Raw genomic sequence first — 23,218 nt, forward strand, 5'->3', positions numbered from 1 at the left:
CAGCAAGGGTAGGTGCTGACGTCAGCAGCGCAGGCCAGAGGCCCCTCTTCCTCCGGACGTTCTGGAATGAGACTAGGAACAGGGGCCCTGGGCAGGAAAAGCCCCTGCAGGTCAGGGGCGGGGTGGGGGTGGGGGGACACTGCACTGGAGGAAGCAGCCACCTCTGGCGGGTAGAGATAGTGAGAGGACGGGCAGAGGGCAGAGGGCCGCTCAGTGGATTAGCTCTGGCATCTGGACAACTCCCTTAAACTGCGGGCATCAGCATCTGGATTTGCAGGGTGGCCCTAATTGAATTTACCATCCAGACACCTTGAGGAAATAAATGTGAGGATTTTTACAGAAGCCATATCTATAAACCAGTTTTTTAAGGAGAGAAAGTCATCAGTGTATATAAAATATTTTTTAAAGGAAATTATTACTGAGAAATGTTTCACTTTACGATACTGTCAGGGCAGTAAAGCTGTTCTTTATTGTATGTACCTGCTGGTGAATATTTTCATCAAGTAACCACAGTCCATTGGCAGAAATCCTAAACACAACTGCTCTGCTCCAGTGGCTAAGTGAAAGAGATTCTCAGCCACATCTTCTCCTCACTGATGTAAAGGAAAGGAGGAGAATTCCACCAGCTTTTTAGTTTCTTTTTCATAATTTTGCCTTGCAGACAATAAGGAATTTAATTTCAAGATACAATGACATCTGTCTTTGTGCTGGATATGTACTTAAGGACCTGCGTGATTGTATTTATATAGGAAAGCATTTTTCAGCGTTAGAAAAAGACCTTAGTGATTTGTAAGTGATTTTTGTATCATCCAGTCTTTTCATTTTACAGATGAGAAGGCCTGGTTTCAGAGCTTTGTGCCAGGTAAACAGCTTTTGAGGTTAAATCCTGTCACTACCACGTCTAAATTTGTATTTTATGTGCACATATTTATTTCTTCCTGAGAGAGAAGGTGATGAACCTTTGCTTGTAGCATCCATGCGAGAGTTTCCTTGTCTAGCCCAGGGTAAGGCCATGTCTGCTGTGCTGTGCGCTGCCCAGTGTGTCCACGTGCACTGAACCCCCCCGACTGCAGCCCTCTGATGGGGCCGTTATTGCCTGTTTCATACAGATGAAGAGAGGGGTCCCAGGAGGCGGGCAGGACTCGCACATCACCAGGTTGGCTCCTGGGCCTGCCGCTTTGCCTCCCCAGGTGATAGAATGAACAAATCGGTGAAACTGTCCAGTTGCCTGGAGGAAGAAGGAATTGCTTTGGCTCCAAGTGGGTGAAGGGAAGGGCTAGAGAGGGATTGAGGCTCTCCGTTGGGTCCAGTGCTTCATAATTCTCATCTCATTTTGTCTTCCCAGAAGGACCAGGTGGTAAGTGTTGTTATCCATAAGAAAACGGAGACACAGAGATACATTAAGTTAACCAAAGTCCCATGATGAGCAAGGGATTTAAGGAATAAACTGTCACTGGTCACCCTTTCAGTAGGTCCTCTAATGTCACTGGTCATTCCCTTCCCCTTGGGCAGAGGACAGGGTAGGTCTTTTTGATGGGATGACCTTACAAGCCATGACATGTCTGGGAGGCCCTGAGCAGCCCCACCTGGTGTGAGAGAGCACTGATGAAGGGGGTGGCAGAAGGGTCTGGAAAGGCCTGATGGTGGAAGGAAGACCTTGAGCCCCAGAAACATCAGGAACTGATGATTTACATTTGGGCATGTGGACTTTCTCCTGACACAGAGTCTGCAGCTCAGCTAAGGCTGATGTAGGATGGCTTCTGAAACCATATGCCCAGGGGGGAAAGCAGAGGTCTCACTATGGTTGAATAGGAACACTGGGGAGTTTGAGCCTCTTGGCACATTTTAAAGGCATTATAAATGGGTGGAAACCAAATGGATGTGTAACATATAGGAGCAGAACAGAAATCACAAAGTATAGACTGTTAAGTGTAATCTATGTGTCTAGCCTGGCTGATGGGACAATTTAGAGTTGGTCTCATTGAGAGGCTGTGGGGACTCTTGACACAGCAGAGAAGGTGATAAGGAGCCCAAGGAGAGTTAAGGGATGTTCAAACCTCCACCCCAAATCCTGGCCCAGATGGGCCAGGCCATACCTCCTTCTGGGAAAGAACAGGTTCCTTCGTCTCATGGGCTCAAGGGGATCTATACAAGATAAAGGAAGAACCAGCACATGCCATGGTGGCCTTTCCCTGTCTGTCTACATATGACAACAGAGAATATTCATGAAGCAGGTGGGCTCAGTAGCTTCCTTTAACTTGTGGCCACCTTGGCTACGCCGTTGCATTGCCAGGATTCCCTCCATGGGAACGTAGCAATCCCTGGGAGCTTCTTCTGCATCTGGCCCCACCTGCTTCTTGGATGTGGCCCTACATGGTGGTGAGACGACAACTGGAATGTCTCCAGCTCTGCACAGTGACTTGGAGAACGAACTATTGCTGCTGTTTTCTATTTGAAAAATGTCATTAATGCAAACAATCAGGAAAGGCAATAAAGCCCAATGGTTTTCAGCCAACTCCTGGTTCTGGAAGCCACTCAAAGCTTGTTGCACCTATGAATGTGATATACTAGATTTTGCTTTGCTTTTTCTTTGTGTTTCACAGTTTGAATTTGAAACCAGGAATGCAGTCATTTAATAATAGAACAACAATCGTGGTTTTCATTAAGTAGACCCAGGTTCCTCATTATCCTTGTATGGATGTATTAAGGACCAATAAACTGGTCGGTTTGTAAAGCTTGGGCCGTCTGTAAGAGTGCTGTGCCTGGCTTATGAGTGAGTTAGCTAAGTTTATTTTGGTTGTGCTGCTGTGAGTCACACCATGGCTTTTTTGAGAGCTTGAGGCTTCTGACCCAGTGTTGTACTGTGATCCTTTAATAGAGAGTAGCACCGATGTCATTCGGCTTTGAAATGTGTCCCAAGACAAATCTCTGCTTGGCACAAAGCTGCTTCTAAGAACACAGACATCTCCCTGGGTTGGGTACTGCAGTTTGGGACAGACTCTCTGTCTTACTTTGTCAGGCTTCTATGATAAATACCACATAGTGGGTTGGCTTAAACAATAAATCTTTCTCACTGCATGGTTTAGATGGTCAGAAGTCCCAAATCTAGGCATCCACATGGTCATGCTTTCTCCTGGAGTCCGTAGCATGCTGGCATTTAAGACCTCCAACTGATTGGATGAGGAGACTCCCAAGTTTTGCTGAGGGAAATCTCCTTTGTTACTTATAGATGCAATCCATCATAGATGCAATTAACTGGTTATAGGTGCCAATCCATCTACACACTTACCTCGCATTAATAAGCACGCTAGTTCTTGCTTGACCAAACAACTAGACATCATCACCTAGCCAAGTGGACACATGAAATTAATCACCACACCATCCCTCCTTGTGACCCTTCCTCTCTGCTGCCTAGGCAAATACCTCTTCCTCATGGGCTCTGGTAGGGTCTCCTTTCTGGGTTCCAACGTTCTGCACTTGGATTTTAACCCCATTTCCATGATAGGTTTAGGGATGTTGTGGAGGGAAGCTACCTCTCAGACGTCATCCTGGGCCCAGGTGGTGGTGAGATTAAGTACGGCTGATTCCCACAGAAGCTTCTGATCATTATGGCAGTGGAAAGAAGGAGAAACTTCGTGCCAGGGGCTGCCACCTGCATGTTCTACAGAACACGTGGGAGGAGCGTCATGTCTCCCAAAGCCTCTGCACGTGTATGCAAGCGAGAGTTAAGATGGGAATGAGTATGGTTGGAGCTTCTGGAACGCCATAGATGAGGAGTGTGAAATTCAGATCTCAGCCTTGGAGCAGCTGGGGAGGCCAGGCTATTCCCCTGGGAGGGGGCCACCCTTAATCAAGGTGGATGCTGCAGTGGGAGATGCCGAGGGTCAGCAGGCTGCTGGGGTCAGGGAGTAGGGCTGAGCGTGAGCTGGAGCCACCTTGGGCTTCCGTCCAGCACCGAGCAGGATCTGCTACCTCCTTGTATGGGCTTCCTTTTCTCACATAAAGTCCTCTTCAAGGATACGGTCGAGGAGGGCCACCTTCCCTGGCAGTTGCAGTAGAAATTCATTGGGCCCCCCAGGCAAGGAGCCCTTCCAGGCTGTGGGTGCCCGGGCGTGGCATGAGGCTGGTTCCTGGGAAAATGAAAGGGGAATTGCGTTGTAGTGACTGCGGGGACTCCTGTGGTCACATTGCTGTTGTCCCCTTGGTCTGTAGACTAGCTTGGCGTTGAGAGGAAGGCAGGGAGCCCCACTTCTGCAGTGGGTGTGTTTTAACATAAATAGATTCACCAACTATAGTGGTTGTGCCTCCTTGGGGTGCTTCAGGGAGGTGGAACATTCTTCTGCCTGGTGTTAAGGGGTGTGGTTCTCCCCCAGTACTTCTGGGGTACTGTCCTGGTAGACCATAGAGGGCAGCAGAGAGGAAGGGTCACAAGGAGGGATGGTGTGGTGATTAATTTCATGTGTCCACTTGGCTAGGTGATGATGTCTAGTTGTTTGGTCAAGCAAGAACTAGCGTGCTTATTAATGCGAGGTAAGTGTGTAGATGGATTGGCACCTATAACCAGTTAATTGCATCTATGATGGATTGCATCTATAAGTAACAAAGGAGATTTCCCTCAGGAAAACTTGGGAGTCCCCTCACCTAATCAGTTGGAGGTCTTAAATGCCAGCATGCTATGGACTCCAGGAGAAAGCATGACCATGTGGATGCCTAGATTTGGGACTTCTGACCATCTAAACCATGCAGTGAGAAAGATTTATTGTTTAAGCCAACCCACTATGTGGTATTTATCATATCTGAGCAGGGCAGAAACCACTCATACTCAGAGTGAGGGACAGAGGTGGCACCTAGGAGACCAAGGGGGCCGGGGAAGGGAGGGGACTGGGGCCAGGGCAGGTGGGAGGTCCAGGGTTGGCAGGCAGATGGATGGACTGATGGATGGGGAATGCCAAACATGAGAGAGGCCATTGAGCCAGGGCAGTGAGGCGGGGAGAGGTGCCTAAGGTAAAAGAAGATGAGAAACCATTCTTGAGCTGTGGTCAGGTGACACTTTAAGTCCATTCAACTGCTGCCCAGCAGAAGATTGTGCCGAAAGCTTGGGGCCTCGCCTGCCACCAAATTGACTTCTAGAGCGGACTACCTGCTAAAGATCCAGTAAGAGATTTTCACAGTCTGAAAAATTAAATCAGATCTCTTCCTCAAGGTGGAATGGACTTCCCCCCCAAGGACTCCCTGCGATGGGGGCAGGTTGGGGTGAAAAGCTGTTTGCATGGTTTGTGGACTGATGATAATGTCTTTATTTAGTGAGTTCTTCTCCCTTCATGGAGAAGCTCTGGCATGTATTTTTCAGGTTCGTTTTGTTATTATCAAACCCGATTTCACAGACCTGGTTCCAGTTCTTTTCTTTTGGTTGGTTCTGAAGCCCCCTTACCAAAAAACAACAGGAAAGAGGTTAGAGAAAGAAAGAGGGTGTTGGCTTTGCCGGGTAGTGTGGAAACTTGAGCCAGTTGGTTAGAAGGTCCTTAGGCATTAAGGAAGAGGAGCCGGTAGGGAAAAAGGAAATGCCCGAGAGTGAGCCCTAATGCAACCTACAGATTGTAGTTGATATAATTATAATCATATGGGCTCGTCAGTTGTAGCAAATGCGCCACCTTAATATAAGGTGTTAGTATTAGGGAAAACTGTAGGAAGTATATGGAATTCTGCACTTTCCACATGACTTTTCTGTTATCCCACAATGCTTCTAAACCATTAATTTAATAAAAGGGAAAGAAACATCGAAGTTGTAGGTCTGTGGACTTTATCCTTTTGTTGTGAGGTTTACCCTTAGAGTCAGGGGCAGAGGGAAACCTAGGCGGAGGAGGTGTCTGCAGGAGTGAGACAGGCTGTTCTGTCCTGACCAACTCTGGGGCTGAGGATAATGGGGGAAAAGAGCGAGAGCGAGCGAGAGTGAGAGCGAGAGCGAGAGAGAGAGAGAGAGAGAGAGAGAGAGAGAGAGAGAGAGAGAAGGGAGGGAGGAAGGAAGGGGAGAGGAGGGGAAGAAAAGAGGTAGGGGAGAAAGAGAGAAAGAGAGAAAGAGAGGAGGGAGAGAGAAAACTGAGGGAGGGAGGAAAGGAGGGGAGGGAGAGGGATAGAGGGAAGGGAGAGAGAGAGAAAGCGGGAAAGAGAGGGAGGGGAGGTGCCCCTGGGCACATCTTCCAGCAGCAAAAAAAAATCACACCTTTGAGTATAGAAACTGGGTCTTGCACAGTTTTCACATTGAGGGTGACTTGATATCTGGAGATTATTTGGCACCCTTATTGATGCTATTGACCTAATTTAAATAATCAGAAGGATTTTTTTTTAAATTGCACTAGCTGGGATTGGATGTTTGTGAAAAATAAAACCAGTTCTGCTTTAGAAGTATAAAAATACTGCAGTGATAGGAAACGGCTTCATACCCAATAGGCAGATGCAAATGACTTCGCCTCAGCTTTAAGTGCCTGCGCCGGTGCAGATGGTCCCCTGTCAGGGATCTGAAGGCCCCTCTGGCCCGTGAGGCGTGGCGTGTGTGTGCCTGTGTCTGTATGTGTGCATGGCGTATGCCTTTGCATGTGTGCATGGCGTGTGTGCCCACGTGTGTAATGGTGTGTGTGTACACATGGTGTGTGTGTGGAGGTATATGTGTGTACATACATGGCATGTGTCTGTGCATGTATGCATGAGATTTTCCCTCAAGAGCTTTTTCAGATGCAAATTATAGAAAGGGGCACATGTAAGCTGAAAGAAATTTAATTTGTGAGCTTTTTGGCTCACCTCTTGGGCCTGGGTGTTTTTATAGAAATCATGGAGCCATTCCCCTCCCTGAGAGCATATTCACTGTTACGGTGTATTGCCTTTGCTGGGTTTTCCCCTTTTTTATTGGGGCTCAAGCCCCCCATCTCTTCGGGGGGAGAGGTGGCTGTACTTTTGCCAAAGGTTCTTCGATGTTCTCCCCATTCCTGCCCCTCAAGGCCACTGAAACAGCACCTCCAAATTGATCACTTCTTCCTTAATTGATGTGTTTATCCCCAGATTGATGCCATGAAGAACTTGGGGATAAAACTCATGATTTTGTTTTGGACAGTTTATGCATTCTGAATACACATCCGTTTTTGCATATTTTGTGCAAATATCCTTTCCCATCCAGTAGGCTGTCTCTTCCCTCACCAGGTGGTCTCTTTTGATGAACAGGAAAATGAATAGAAAGCTCAAGGAGCTGTCCAAGGTCACACCGCTAATTGGAGGCAGAACTCCAGCGCCCGTGATTTGGAGATTTCAGGTGCCCTTTCGAATCACATGGGTTTCATCCCAGGCCAGTTCCATCACACTTGTTTTTCCGATCTTCAAGTCTGAGCAGCACCAGGCAGGAGGCAACGTAGAATAACTTAATATTTGTCATCTGCTCTGAGTCACTTCTGGCTGTTCACCGGTGCTATTTTTAGTGAGGCGTGGGGACCCGCGAAGATAAATGCACCAGTGTTGGGGTGTGTCCTTGGGCTTCCTTCTAGGGTGGGGGCCGGTGTGCCGGGACCCGACCACCCTCCTCGCTAAGGGCTCTGGTCCCCCAGGCATATTCCTGAGGCCACTGGGGGGATGGTCGGTGACCCTGGGGGCTTTGGCTAAACCCCCACTTAAGCCTTTATACTCACAGCCTCCCACAGTGAGTACAAACCCCCAGAAATTGCAGTGCACTTGAATTAGTGGCGGGGACGTGACCATGGTCGGCGAGCCCCTGAAACATTTCATGGGCATCCAGCGGAGAGGTGTGTGTCCCTGCCCGGCGAGGATGGAACCCCAGCCACGGGGAAGGAAAGGGATTCTTCTAGAACAGAGATGGGGTGTGTGTGTGGCACTAAACCAGGCTGGATGCAATCAGATTAGAAATGGACAGTGCTGATGTGTGCAGGAGATATTTACACGTCGGGCATGACGTGGATGATCAGAGGATAGGGTACCTCACTTGACGCCCCACACCCACCCCTGGAGGCCTGCAAATGCTGCTGCCCCTCCCTCCCCCACCCCTGCCATCTGCCACAGATGTGCAGGTCCTGGTTTGCAAACACTGAGGGGCGTCTGGGACATCTCTGAGCTAATCAGATAAGGCAGTCTTTTGATTGCTGTAATTTTGGCATCCGAGTCATTAGTTCTTTTTTCACCAGGAAAGCAGGCATGTTTGCCAGCCTTTCTGCCCTGCAGTAAAGAAAATGAAGTGTCAGTGAAAGGCAGGCCCCAGTAATAGAGCCCACGGTGTAGGTGGCACGTGGGGCAGTGCACTGGGGTTTGGCGCGTCCTGCCTGGCAGAGCTAGAGCATGCCCTGCTGTCAATTCTGTGAGCCAGTCGTGCAAAATTTTACCATTTTTTAAAAAATGTAAGACGCATCTATTTGAAAACAGTCAGTGTTCTGCGTTCACCAGCCAGCTCTTTATAACTGGCTCAGGGCTCTCCTGCTTCTTCTTGTCATTGTTTATAAACAGCTGAAAAAGTCTATGCGGAAAGAAAGGCCGGCTTCAGACTGGGGGGAATTCCCAGTCATGCTACACCTGGCAGCAGAGCTGGGTCCGGTGGCGACAGAAGGCGGCACGAGCACGGTGTGTTCCCGGGAGCCCCTGCCCCTTGTCCTCTCCCTGGGGGCCTTGGGACGTGCCAACCGTACGTACACATTAACCTCAACCACCATTGGGTTTGTCTGGCCAAAGAGACTCGAGACCTGTGTGTCTCCACGCTAGTGAATCCTGTGCAGGCCGGGATGTAGGCTGCTTCTTCTAGAGTGGGGCGCCTGAGGCCGCGTCCACACAGGCAAGAATTAGCCCAGGGCCAGCCTGGTGTCCACACGCTGCATCAGTGCGCAGGACTGGACAGGGGCAGAGCTGGCCGTCCCCTCACTTACCCCACGCCTCTTCCCTTTGGTCGGCTCAAAGGAGAGGAAAGAGGAGGAGAAGAGAGAGGTCAAAAGAGAGGACACAGAGGGAGAAGGGCCCCCCCACCCCTCTCCCAGGGGCTGGAGCATGTGACATTTGCTTTGCGCTTTGCGCTTTCCTGCCGGCCTCTCCCGGGTGGTGCTGCCATCACTGTCCACAGTGAATGCCCCCATCTCCTGGGCGTGTCCTTCTAGCATAGCAAAGTCATGCCAGTGGGCCACAGGGCAGGATGGCCAGGGTGGGGCTGTCCTGGACAATCCTGAAGGCTTTGGGTGGCCTCTCGGTGCAGCCAGTGGCATGGGCCTGGAGACGCCCGGAGCAGACGCTTATCTCAACCCTGTCCTCTGTGTAGATTGGGGACACCAGGCCCCTGAGAATTCCTGGGACCTGGCCCAGGTCACGTAGCTCGAGGGTGGCCCAGCTGGGACTACACTCCTCTCTGGAGGCCGGAGATGCTGATAGGGGCACTGGCCACCCTGTGACATCAGGGGTCGTGCAAAGCCTGGCGGTCACTTTGTGAATTGCACATCCTTCCTTCTGGTGTTCCCTCTGGACAGTTTTGTCCATGTTCTTTTGGAGGTGAAAAGATTTTTTAAGGCGCTCACCCAAATGTTGAAAAACCTATTAACTGAGGGAGGTGAACTGTGCGAGAGCACGCATTGTCGCACCAGGGTAATTGAGAGCGGGGTGGTGGGGGCCTAAGCCCACCTCCCTTGCCCCAGCTGCCCGCACTGGAGATGGCCAGAGGAAGGAGGCAGGACTTTCTCACTTCCCCTCTTGATTCCTGCACTAGGCCCACCCCAGCTTCCGCTCCGCAGGTGCCAAGGAGCAGGAAAATATGCATCCTCAGAGAGAAAAGCTAAAGGGACATTCCAGAACCCGACAGTACCACCCTGTCGTATGCGAAGTACCCACTTAGGTCCCCTCCCCTCCCTTTCTCCTGCAGTCTTCCCTCTTCCAACACAGAATTCCTAGAAACTGTCTTTATAGGGTGAATAGCGCACCCCCAGTTGCTGACTGCCGGTGGGACAGAGTGCCAGCCAGACATCAGCAGGGAGGCGCTCGCCAGGGGCACAGCCGCTCTCCTGGGGTCAGGCGTGATGACGGCATTTTGCTTTTGTAGCTGGAAGACGGACCTCATGGATGTGGAATGGTGGGAGGGGGGAATTAATGGAAATTTACAATCGGAACTTTATATGTCCCCTCCTCCCAGAGGGAATGTCTCTTATTGAGAAAAGGAATGGGTGGGAGTCTCAGGAGGGCGTGGAGGCTGGGGCACAGCAGGGCAGGGGTTGAGGGTAGTGCTTCTGGCCCTTTCTCTACTGAAGACGCACCGGGGACTCCTCATTTGCGACAAGACATGGCTCTTCTCCGTTGCGTTCACGATAGGAATAATGATGTACACTGGTTCCCTTGGGCTGCCTAACTGGGTACCCCAGACTGGGGGGCTCCCAACCACAGAAATGTTCCCTTCCGCGGTCCTGGAGGCCACAAGGCCAAAGGCGAGGTGAGGGCAGGGCTCGCTTCCTCCAGAACCCATGGGGGCAAAGTTTCCTCTTCCAGCTTCCAGTGGGCTCTGCAGCCCTTGGCGTTCCTTGGCTCGACTCGTCCTCCATCTTTGCATGGCCTTCTCCTCTCTCTGAGAAACTGGGGTTTCGAGGGAACCCCAGTCATATGGGGTTTGGGGTCCACCCTTGTCCAGCTTGGCCCCATCGTAACTGGAGGTGAGGACTTGGTTGTGCGTTTGGGGGGCGTGTGCATGCCACCACGCGCAGCTGCCTGGGAAAGCTGCTGATTGAACAAGCCAGGATGGCCTCTGACTACAGAGCTTTCCCAATAGGGTTTGGCTTCTTGTCCCTGCTGTTTATCAACAGCGGTTTTTCCGGCCACCCTGAACCCCTGCGGAGGTCAGGGCCCAGCTGTCTGTCACCTGACACATGCACCGCAGGGAGGTCACGCCCTGCTTTTAGAGGCCACACGCCCAGTGCTGTTAGACACCCCACCTTTGTCGTGCAGCTGGGAAACAAGGCCCGTGATTGATTAGCCCCGGGGGTGCTTTAGGAACTGTCCCTTTCAAAACCGCAGCTTGTTAAATGAAACCTGAGCAGGTGAAGCACTGGTGGGATGTTGAGGGAACGGCTGCTTATAACTTGCTGCCGGTGAGCAGGGTGGTGGGGTGGGGCTTCCCCTACCCAGAGGCGTCACCAACAGCTGTTGCCTCTGCAGCTGCTGGGAAGCATGTCTGCTGGAACCCCACTTTGTGGCTCGGCAGCCCGGGTGGGCGGACAGGGGGTGTGTCCGTGACCCCTGGCTGTGGGGTCTGACCAGGCTGGGGCAGTGCCTGACCACAGAGGAGCCCTGACTCCCTGGCGAGGGTTTTCATTTAGTCAAAGATATTTCATGGAAAGAAAAAGAAAACCAAGGCTAAGGGATAACTGGGTGAGAGGACGGACAGAGGCGTGGGTTCAGAATGCCTCCCCACAACTACACCCACAACTGCCTGCCCTTGGCCTTTGGCAGCCCAGTGTAATTCTTTTCATTGAGGGGTGTGGGATGGGGTGGGGTGTCTTGTAATTTTACTCCCATCCTCATCCTCTGTTTTAACATCTAATATCTCGCATCCTGGCAACTAAACGCGCTTCCCCACATGGAGGTGAGGTAGAGTGGGCCCCTCTGAACGTGACTGCATGGATGCGGACGGGGGAAAGGGCGCCAGGTGGACAGGGCCGTGCACGCACCCAGGCCTGAACCCATGGGCCCATCCCTCCACCGGAGCTGGCACAGGCCCATGGCCCGGGTGCTTGGAGCCAGGCAGGAGTGCTCGGGACCTGGCGGCCCTGCTGACTGGCTGTGGGCCTGGGACAGCTCCTGGGCCCTCTCTGCGCCCTCCTCACCCATCTGCAAAACACGGAGAGAAACCGAGCACCCAGCAACTGTGTGCGAAGCTGGCCTGGCACCTGGGCGCTGACCACTGGGCTGGGGCTTCTGCCCTCTCTGTCCAGGGGCACGCGCCCCCAGAAAGCAAAAGACCCTCTCCCAGCCCCTGAGACCCATGTCCCTCTGATCTGCGTCCCCTGAGGCTTGGAGGCGTGGATAGACCTCATTTCTCCTTGTGGAGCACTGTTGGCTGAATTGGGGAGTGCCAGCAGTCCATGCCTTCTGCTTCTCCAAGGTTTCCTGAAATACTCTCGGGTCGGGAGCCATCTCTTCCCAACAACTGCTGGCTGGGGCCCGTCCTGGGGCTCGTGGGGCTACGGAGAAGCCAGTTCCCGTTGCAGGGGTGCTGCTTATGCTCCCTGGGGAGGTCTAGTGTTGTCTTCCTAACCAAAGGAGGGAAATTGCCCACCCAAGAGGGTGGGAGGGGGCGGGGGCCTCTGCTCTGCTCTTTGATCCGGCGCCAGCTGCTCGGTGAGCTCCGGCTGTGAAGCCGAGGCTGGGGGCTTCAGCTGGGGCAGGCGCCAACGCTGTCTGCACTGAAGGGTGAGGGTGCTCTCAATTTTCTCAATTTCCAATTTGCAGATTTCGGTTGCCACTAGAAAAGGACTGTTCTGGTGATTTTTGTGCCATCCACCTGGGGATGGGTTTCAGTGGGTGTAAGGGAAGTCAAGGGCTGTGGGCAGACCCTCTAAAATGTGACGCCCGGAATAATCTGATGCCACAGAGAGGTCCCAGGGGCGTGCCAGGCGGCCGGACCCCAGGCTTCTGGGCCTTTCCTGCCTGCCTGGCACGCACTGGCTAACATCCCGATGGGAACTGGTCTTGAGAAGAGGACCCCCCCAGCCAGGGGCGGGGTCACCACTCCCAATTCACTTGGATACACACAGACTCCGGCTGTCACAGGGGTTTGTCCTGTCCCTCGGAGGGACCTGCCATGCCTGCAGGGGCACTGTCTCTACTCGGGCAGCCTCTGGCTATCTGGGAGTGGAGCACATCAGTGTTACCATCTGTCTCTAGGTCACTTAAAAACTGTTTTTTAGTCCCTCTGTGTCCCTGATATAATGGAGTACACAAGCTTGGCAGTGGAAAACAGTAGAAATTTGTCCCCATGGGCTGGAGTCTAAAATCAAGGTGTGGGCAGCTGTCGGGGAGGGGCCTTCCCGCCTCCTCCAGCTTCCGGCTCGGTGTTACCCGGCTCGCAGCTACAGGGCCTCCATCTCTGCCTCCGTCTCCACATGTCCTCTTCCCTCAGGTGTCTGTCTGTCTGTCTGCATTCCCAAGTGTGCCTCTTCCTGTAAGGACACCAGTCATACTGGATTAAAGGCACACCCGGCTCCAGTGTGACCGCATCTTAATTTAACTTATTCCATCTCTAATATCCCTGTTTCCAAAGAAAGTGTGGACATTCGGACTTGACCATGTCCTGGGGGACCACCGCTGACCTCCCACCATCCCTCATGCATGCTTACTGTTCTTAAAGCAAAGCAGGTTTTAATATGAGCAGAGCTCGGCCCTGAATCGAGTCCTGTGTTCTCCCCCCTCCTGGGGCTCCCGGAGGCTCACATACAGAGACCCTCTGCAGCCAGCCCACAGCCCCTCTGTCCTCCTCCATCAGCGTGGAGGTCAGCATCCCTGCGATGCCTGAGTTGTCAGCCACGAGAGGCTGCGGGACAGCTCGGGGGCCGCCACGTAGCCCTGGATGAGCGGTCAGGCTGCACGATCCAAAGACAAAACCGCCAGCCCCACCTCTTCCCTGGAGAGGGCTCAGCATGCCCCCCGGTCCCACTCCCACGTTCTGCTCTCTGTCAGCTTCCTCCAGCTACTGTTGTAATCTGCAGGTAGTGGAGAAAAAGACCTTTGGGCTCCCTCCCAGCTATGAAGTGTGCTGGTTTGCTAATGCTGCCGAAATACAGTATACCAGAACTGGGCTGGCTCTTACAATGGGCATTATTAACTCTTGAGCTTACACTGCTGAGGCTGTGAAAATGTCCAAGTCAAGGCATCAACAGTGATGCTTTCTCCCCAGACACCGGTTTCTGTAGAGCTTGAACTCCTCCATCACATGGCACGTGGTGGTTTATGCAGGTCTCTCCCTCTCTCCTGGGATTCTCTGCTTCCAGCTTCTGACTTCCATGCCTTCCTCCTGAGCTTCTGTGTCTTTCTCTGGATTTCATTCTAATATAAAGGACTCTAGTGGAGGATGAAGAACCACCTGCAGCCTCAACTGAAATAAACTGATCAAAAGGTCCCACCCACATTAGATCTGCACCCACAGGAATGGATCAGCTTTAAGAACATGATCTTCTGGGGTCCATGAAGCTTCCAGACCATAACAGAGGAAGACTTGAGCCCTGAGCACATGGAGACTGCCCCAAGGGGCTCCGTGGCCCATATGCAGGTTGCTCTGGGACTCCCCATGGCTAGCAGCCATCCCAGTGGCCCTCTGTGTCCTTGGGCAGCTTCCTGTTGACCAGGAGGGAGTAGCTGGGGCTCATCCCGGAGCTTGGGTAGACAATGGCCCAAAGAAGGGCTTGCTCGGGAGTCACCCTGATTCCCACTGCGTCTGCAGGAGGCTGGTAATGAGCGGGCCACTGGGATTCAGCTGTCCCTTGGTGAGGTCATGTGGGTCTCCAGATGGCTGAGTGCCCCCAGGCGCCTGGCCCCAGCTGCAAAGCACCATCAAGGAAGGAGGCAGGACCTGTGAGGACCATCTGCTGCCCAGGGCCCAACATCCATCTGCTGCAGGGCAGGAATAGCCAAGGAGGAAGCACGCAGCCCTCCCCACCTTTGCCCTCCAACCCCCACCTTCCTCGTCTGCCCGTTCCAGCCCCATGTACTGCGTGTTTGCACCCCTCTTGTCACCCCCATGCTCACTGTAGGAATCTGCTCCTCCGCAGGTCTCCGCTATGCCTCTAGCCGCTGTCGCCTCTCCCTACCCCTTCCCACTGAGACGTCAGCTCTACCCTCCCCAGGGTGACGGCGGTTCCCGTAATGAGTCAGAACCCAGGACGCAGCTTCCTGCCTTCCGCTTCTCTCTGGCTCGCGTAAACGAGGCCCTCGTAAACGAGGCCCTCGTAAACGAGGCCCTCGTAAACGAGGCCCTAGGGACGCCCTGCCCAGATTAAGGGGGCACCTGGCCACAGTCTGGCCTGTCCAGGCATCCTGTCTGCGAGCGATAGGAAGACCAGGCCAGGCCCTGCACACGGGTGCTTGGCGACACAGGGGTCAGGCTGCGGGCAGTGCTGCCACGCCCTGTTCTCCCGGCGCTGTCCAGGGCCCCGGGCTGGACCCGCCTGGCTCCTGGTCCGCTGGAGCCGCCCTCAGCCCACCCTGTGCTGAAACATGCTTCTGAATGAAGGGATTTTAGCCTGTGTAACCAGCTGCATCTATGTTTTCTTTATGGCACGTTTAGATTGTTTACTTGGCAACAGAAATGAATGTGGCGTTGCTTGGTGTGTGCTCTTTTTCCTTTTTATAGTGCTCTCAGGTGGACTCTAGAAATTCTAAAGCGATTGGAGGTGGCAGGAAAATGGCATACTCTTTTTAAATGGAACATCATTTGTGAGGCTGGTGGGGACAGCAGTGGTGGAGGACGGGGTTAGGGTCCACTTACGCTGGCGGCAGGGGCGGGACAGGCCTTCTGGCCCCTCTGGACACGTCTTTGGCAGTGGGAGCGTAGATCTCTCCTCCCTCCGATAGTGCGGGAAGCGCTTTGCACACTATCCAGCACCGCACGTGCACAGGCGGTCATCATTATGATGCCCACTGAAATGCAATTAGGGAAGGAGACCAAGGTGTGAAAAAGACAGGGGTCCATTTTATTGCCTAAAACTCCACATTTTATGACATGAAAAATGGCACCTTTTGTCTCGGTTCTGTACTCAAGTGTGCCTGAATGCTTGCATATATTAGCACAACCTGTCCTGGGATAGTGGGAAAATCAATGTGCTCTGCTTCTTGTAGGCTACAAGACACTTCTGAAAGGAATCTCGGGAAAATTCAACAGCGGAGAGCTGGTGGCCATCATGGGCCCTTCTGGGGCGGGGAAATCCACCCTCATGAACATCCTGGCTGGATACAGGTGAGCCGAGGGTACAGGTGAGGCCACCTGCTGACGGGAGGGAACGCTACACCCAGCTGTGGGCCCAAGGCGGCTGGTCAGGTGACAGCTGGAGCTCCTTCGCTCCATCGCCCGTGAATATGCCATGGTCCCATGTCCACAGTGGTGGCCTGCAAGGCTCCCTGTGGACTCCAGTGAGGCATGAGGTTGGATTTTATCATCAAGAAGGCTTGAAATCTGCGAGGATAACAGCACACGGAGAACAACATCACAGGTGTCAAAAGGCAGTGCTGGTCACTCGCCACGTGTTGGGCAGGGAGTGGGTGCCGTGCTCAGGGCAGATGGTGGGTGGGGAGCAGGCGCTGTGCTCAGGGCAGATGGCGTGTGGGGAGCAGACGCTGTGCTCGGGGCAGATGGCAGGCGGGGAGCAGGCATCACCCTCGGAGCTGATGGTGCGTGGCAGCATGCTGCCTGGGCTCAGCCTTTGCCCAGGTCTTGGGGCAGGGTCAGGATAAAGTTGGAAGGTCAAGAACCGGAGAGGGGACGGTGGCAGAGCTCTAGAGAATAAATGGGAACAAAAGTTAAAAGTACAATGGGCATTTTCAGAAGCGATGGGGGAGAACCACTTGGCTGAGTTTGTGCTACGCTTGAAGTGATTTTAGTTGTTTAGGAGTTTGGAAACCACCATCCCCAATCTTGTGCCCAGTGCCATTCATTTGTCAATATTCACAGCTTGAATCTTCAAAAGAGTTTTTTAAAGATGGCCTTTCATGTCAACTCTTTCCATTTATCGTGGGTTCATTTGTTAACTTTAATCAGTAGTAAACAATAATGAGAAGTTCATTTACTGGAAAAAAAATGATTAAATCACTGCTTTCCTTAGGACTTCTGATTTACTCCAATGTTACCAATTCTTTCACATTTGTAATGCTAGATATTAGGTTTTAAAAAAAGAAATCTCACTGATGGCCATCCCATCCTGTTGTGTTCCCCTCTAAAGTTAAAGCCAAGTTTCCAACCCCAGGGTCTTGAGGGGGACAGAGAGGGGTAGAGGATTTTCTGGGGTGACAGCTGGTTTTCTGTGTGCCCCACACCCGCAGCCACTGGATGCCCCAAAAGGTACTTGAACACCCTCCAGTGCTCTCAGACACACGTGGGCTTCCAGGCTGGGTCCCCAAGCAGTAGCGAGCCTGTTCCCTGGAGGAGAGAAGGGGTCCCCCCAAGGTCCCCAGCCAGAGCAGCAGGCTGATGAAAGGTGGACACGTAGACTCTGCTTGACTTCTGCTGTCCACAGCATTGAGGAGGCTGGGCTGGAAAGAGGGGACCCTCGACAGGGTTTGAAAATGGTCACCTGTGGCATCCAACACTGCCTGGGGCCCAGTCGCTGTACCCAGGGAGAGTCAGCCAGGAGGGTGCCTGTTAGGTTTGGAGTGAGTGGGTCAGCCACACCCCTTCCATCTTCACGTTCGCACTTGGGGTGCATCCACCTGTGCACTGGGCCTGTAGAGGGCCATTCATTCATTCATTCCCAGTGAAGCAGGGTCGTCAGCTGGGCAGAGCTGGTCCGTGGCCCAGCCCTCTTCTCTCTAGGCCCTGGAGCCTGGGGGCCAGGTGAGTGTCCCTTCCCAGATCAGGATCCTGGGGGACAGGTTCCAGTGGATTGCCCACACCCTCTGAGACAGAGGTCTCTGGCCTTTTGAGCAATTGGCATAGCTTCAGTGATACAGCATGATCCAGAAACCAGCTGTTCAAACCGGAGCCAAGAGGGGCTTACGTCTCGACCTGGCTGTAGCCTGTGCAATAATGCCCATATACACTCATGCTTGTTTAGTGGGCGCAGAAAGTGCAGCTGCTGTGAAGATGCTGTGACTATGCTGGCCCAAGGAGACCCTGCCCTTGGCTTCCCCACCTCAGCCTGGTGCCTTTGAAAGTTTCTTCTCTTTTTGCCCTTGGGGGTGCCTTTGGTGAATGGTTCCACCGGGAAGATGCAGGAGGGAGGCCGTCGCCGCAGCCACTCCCCAGACCTTGGGATGTCCAGCAGAAGGGACCCAGTGTTGACGGTGGGCCGGGGCTCATGGCTTCTCCTCCCCTCCTCCGCAGGGAGACAGGCATGAAGGGTGAGGTGCTTGTCAATGGCCTGCCCCGGGACCTGCGCTGCTTCCGGAAGGTGTCCTGTTACATCATGCAGGATGACATGTTGCTGCCACACCTCACCGTGCAGGAGGCCATGATGGTAAGCCCTCTGCGCCCCGCGGCCTGACCCCTGGCCACCCAGCCCCTCCCTCCAGCATAGGCCCAGCCCCAGCCCCAGGACCCTGGGTTTCCAGCAAGTCCTTGGATGGCAAAATTTCTGAGGTTACTGGCTGAAATGTCCAGGGCTGGTCATTTCCTGTTCCCTCCTGGGGTCCTGCCAGTCTGCCCCTGAATCACTCTGCACCTTTGGACATAGGTCCCAGCAACCCTAGGGCCATGCTTAGGGCTCCCAGGGTCTCTTCCTCTGACTCACCTGGCTGCCAGGTGGGGGGCTGCAACCAGCGTAGGCTGAAGCCCTGTGGGCACCTGGCTCTGTGCAGTCATCACGCCATCCCTGCCAAGCAGCTCTCGTGACCTCTTTGGGAGCTGATGAGGACAGAGCCCCAGAGACTTAAGCAGTTAACCCACACTGGGGCTCAGAGGCAGGTCTCCCCAAGTCCGGCTTCCCAGCTGCCAACTGCTTGGCCTTCCACAGTCTCAGTGTCCTCACTGTAATCCCATAAGCATTTGATTTTGACTATTAAATGGGGCGGTGCATGTGGATAGAACCCAGCATACAGCCAGCACTCAATCAGTTCTCCCTTTTACCACAATTCAGTCGCTATTTCTCTTCACTCCTAATAAGGCTCCTCCGAGTGTCTTTGCTGAAGGCCTCTGTGGACGAACCCAGTATTTTCGAGAGTTTAAAAAAACACCTTCATCTCCTGGGTGGAGCCTTTGCTATGCCAGGGCCCCGGGCCCCTGGCCCTGCTCTTTGAACAGCCTAACACCTGGCTGAGTGCCATGACTCTGGGATTACACGTCCTTTTTTAAAAATGGCCCAACCCACCCTGGCTGGGCCATACTGACGCGATTGTGAGCAGTATTTAAAACGGCTAGAATGCCCCCCCTTTAAGAGTTGGAACCCAATCGGCCGCCCTGGATGCTTGCTGTGGCTCATTTTATGTGGGAGCCTATTTGTTTTTCTGCTTTCCCCTTGTCCACCGCAAAGGAGGGTCCCTGGCCTTCACACCTCCCTGGCGCTTGTGACCTTCTCAGCCAGGTCGGCTTTGTGGTTTAGTCAGTAAGAGGAGGGGGGCTAGAGTGGCTTTCCCCAAATGGAAAGGGCTTGCCCTGAACCCCAGTGTCAGCCAGGGTTTTCCAGAGAAATGGAACCAGTGGATGTATGTGCATGTTTAGGGGAATTTCTTAGGGGCAATTGGCCCATGTGATTGTGGGGGCTGGCAAGTCCGAATCTGTAGGGTAGGCTGGAAGCTGGAAATTCTGGTAAGATGATTTCTTGCTGAATTCCATAGGCTGGAAATTCAGGAAGGAGTGGAGGGTGTAGTCCTGAGGCAAAATTCCTTCTGATCTCAGAAACCGATCCTCTGATCTCAGTTCCTGCCGCTAAGACCTCCAAGTGATTGGATGAGGCCCACCCAGATTCCGGAGTGGGGGCCTCCTTTTCTTAAGGAGAGATGATTGTAGATGCTGGTCCCATCTACAAAACACCTCCATGTGACAGCTAGACCAGGGTTTGGCCAAACGACTGGACACCACAGCCCAGCTACATGGACACGTAACATTAACAATCACAACTGCCTGCTTAGATTTGACAAAGCTTCCCACCTGGCAGTATCAGAGTGTGGCATCCCAAGGGTAGCTCTGAGGGATTTTTGGCTCAGCAAAACAAAGCAGGTTCGTTTTTCAGGTACATGATCTGCCCCCTACCCTGCTGTGTGAGGAAACAGAAAGAGAGAGCCCCATGGGGGTGTCATCATCCACCTTCTCTGAACACTGAGCGTTCTGCGCATAAGGGGGTACCTCTCCCCAAGGCTCACCTGCCCCGGCAGGCAAATAAGCTGGGCAGCCTAACTGTCCACCAGCCACCAAGTGACCCTCATGATGGGGCCGCGGAGAAGGCGCAAGAGTTTGCAAATGGATAAAGCAGCCACTGGAGACAGTTTTCCTTTTCCCTCATGTTCACTGTTCTATGTATTTAGTAAACAAGCTTTATACATGCCCTGTTGATTCCAAAGCTTCATCTCCACCTTGGATTCCCAAAATTGAGCTTCTCAGTGTGTCACTGAATGAAGTTTCAGAACTTGGCTTTGACTTCCAGTTCGTCATGGCTTTCCTTGGCAAGTCCTGTGGTCACCTCCACCCCCTCCAAACTCATCAGCAGGCTCTGCCTTATGGAGTATATTTATTATTATTAGTTATAACTTTTTGTTTTGAAATTACTTCAAACGTATACAACAGTTGTAAAATTAATACAAACCCCATACAGAGAACTCGAACATATTCCCATCTGCTCAGATGTCCAGATCTACCAATTTTTTACCTTTTTCCATCTTTGCCATAAAATTATTTCTCTCTTTCTTTCTTCCTTTCTTTCTATCATCTGTCTTTCTGTCTGTTTTCTGAACATTTGAGAGCAAGTTGCGTACATCATACTCCTTGAATATGGAATATGAATTCCATGTATGTTTTCTGTGAACAAGGATAATGACTTCTGTAATCACCTTACGTACAGTTATCAAGTTTGAGAAATTTAACATTGATATAAAGTTTAAATTATACATTCCAAATATTTCTTACGTCCCAGTAATATCATTTTGAGCCTTTTCTCCTCCATTCTTAGATCCCATCTAATATGTATATTGCCTTTAATTGTCATTATCTCTTTAGTTTCTTCCTTCCATTCTTCTTCCTTCCCTCCCTTCCTTCCTTCCTTTCTACCATTGAAGAAACATATATACAACATAAATCTTTGTATCCAAACCCCTTCCGGGCATACAATTCAGTGGAACTAATCACACTCACACTGTTGCAGTGCCCACCACCATCCATTACCAAATGTCCCATCACACCAAACAGAAACCCTACACTCTAACTCCCATCCCCCTGCATCCCACCCCATGGTGACCTGTACTCCACTTTCTGTCCCCATGAGTTTGCATATTCTCTGGTATTTCCTTTGTGGCTGTTGTGGGACTTAAATCTAAAGCAGTCTCATTGGTTTTGGTACCTACTTAACTTCGATAGCACACAGCAGCTATGCCCCTGTACTCCTCTCTCCTCCTACCTTAATAAGGTTCTTGCCACAGACTACATATTTATACATTAAATGTCCAAAACCATTCATTTATCTTTACATTTTCTACATTTGCATTTTGGATCCTGTAGGAGTAACATATGGGGTTTGAAATAAAAAAATACAACAGTGCTGATATTTATGTTTACTCATATCCTTATCCTTACTGGATATCTCTATTTTTTCATGTGGTTTCAGTCAATTGTCTAGCGTCCTTTCTTTTCAACCTACATAATTCCCTTTAGTATTTCTTACAGGGCTGATCTAGTGATGACAAAACCCTCAGCTTTTGTTTATCTCAGAATGGCTTAGTTCCCTTCTCATTTTTGAATGACAGCTTGGCCTGATATAGAATGACTCGGCACATTTTGTTTACAATATTTTAAATGTCTTCCCACCTCCTTTTTATCACCATGGTTTCCAGTGAGAAATCAGCACTTAATCTTATTGAGGCTCTTTTGTGACAAATTGCTTCTCTCTCGAAATTTTCAGCATTCTCTTTATCTTTGGCTTCGACGCTTTGATTGTAATATGATGGGGTGTAGGTCTATTTTAGTTTATCCTGCTTGGAGTTCATTGAGCATCTGGGTGTGTATAGTCATGCCTTTTGTTAATTTGGGGAAATTTTCAGCAATTATGTCTTTGTGTGTTGTGTTCTCTCTTTTTTTTTTTTTTTTTAGCCCAGATTTATTTATTCTTAAATAAAACTGATTTAAATTAAAAAAAAAAGTACTCTGCCCCTTTCTCTCTTCCTTCTCCTTCTCAGACTCCCACAATACATGCACTGGTATGTTTCATGGTGTCCCACAGGCTCTCAGGCTCTTTTCACTTTTCTTCATCCTTTCTTCTTTCTACTCCTCAAACTGGATTATTGAATTCATCATATCTTCAAGTTTTCTCTGCCAGTTCCAATCTGCTGTTGAACCCCTCTGAGGATTTTAAATTTATGTTACTGGAGGCTTCAGCTCTGCTTGGTTCCTTTTCATAATTTCCATCTGTTTATTGATATTCTCTTTGTGCTTGTCTTTTTAAATTCTGATTTCCTTTAGTTCTTTGTTGATGTTGTCCTTTAACTCTTTGAGCATGTTTAGGATCATTTTAAAAAGCCTTTTTCTGGGATGTCCCAGGTCTGCTGCTCCTTATCAATGGTTTCTAATGCTCTAACCTTCTCTTTTGCCTGGGCCATTACTTCCTGCTTTTTGTATTTTTTAATGAAGCATGGACATTCTAATATTTTATTGTGTTAGCACTAGAATTTGGATACTGAACCATCTGTTTTTTAAACTAGTATCCAGTTAGCATTACAGCAGAGCTCTCCTTGATTGACAGAAACTAACAAAAAACCAAATAGACAAAAAGAAAACCACTTTCCCAGTCTTTGAAGATTGACCTGAGCAAGTGCTTTCCTTTAGAATTTATCCATATGATAAGCTTAGAGAGTAGTTTGAGGCCAAAGCATAGGACTTCCCCGTTCCTTTCTGTGCATGCATCTTGTCTCAGGTATCCATGAGTCGCCCTCAGAATTCCCCCATTTACATGGATAAAAATTACCCTTCTTCCTTAGGAAACAGTTTTCTCATGGTCCTGGACACTGCACTCCATGTACTACAGCCAGCAATCCCCTCCCCAGGCAGCCACTTAATGCTTTCCCACAGCGTTCTGTAGGAGAGCTCAGTGAGCCAGCTTTCTGCGCACTCCCAGGGCAGGTTCTGGGACAGCAAGTCCCTCAGGCCACAACCAGACAGCCTGGGCCAGGCATTCACACTCGCGGTATGAGCATGAGGGTTCCTGTGTTCAGGTCCAGATCCAGTATCAGGAGTCCAGCCTGGGAGTGCAGCTGACCCTGTACTCAACTAGTGAGTGAAAGGGAGAGGGGTCAGGCAGGGCACCAGGGGAACCCACCACTTTTAGGTGGCCTTTTTTTTATTTGGTTCTCACCCTCTTACTGTAGT

General features: G+C 51.3%; 1 protein-coding gene across 4 annotated transcripts in view; it reads left to right on the plus strand.

The window, feature by feature from the left end:
- ABCG1 (ATP binding cassette subfamily G member 1) overlaps window positions 1–23,218 on the plus strand; it is a 104,430-nt gene that overhangs the window by 54,996 nt on the left and 26,216 nt on the right. For all 4 annotated transcript variants that reach the window (XM_077118973.1, XM_077118972.1, XM_077118970.1 and 1 more), the window contains 2 exons: window positions 15,841–15,958; window positions 18,038–18,170. In XM_077118973.1, coding sequence (XP_076975088.1) covers window positions 15,841–15,958; window positions 18,038–18,170 — 251 coding nt within the window. The remainder of the gene's footprint in view (window positions 1–15,840; window positions 15,959–18,037; window positions 18,171–23,218) is intronic.

Source organism: Tamandua tetradactyla, chromosome 10 (assembly GCF_023851605.1).
Source record: "Tamandua tetradactyla isolate mTamTet1 chromosome 10, mTamTet1.pri, whole genome shotgun sequence".
Classification (NCBI taxonomy): Eukaryota; Metazoa; Chordata; class Mammalia; order Pilosa; family Myrmecophagidae; genus Tamandua; species Tamandua tetradactyla.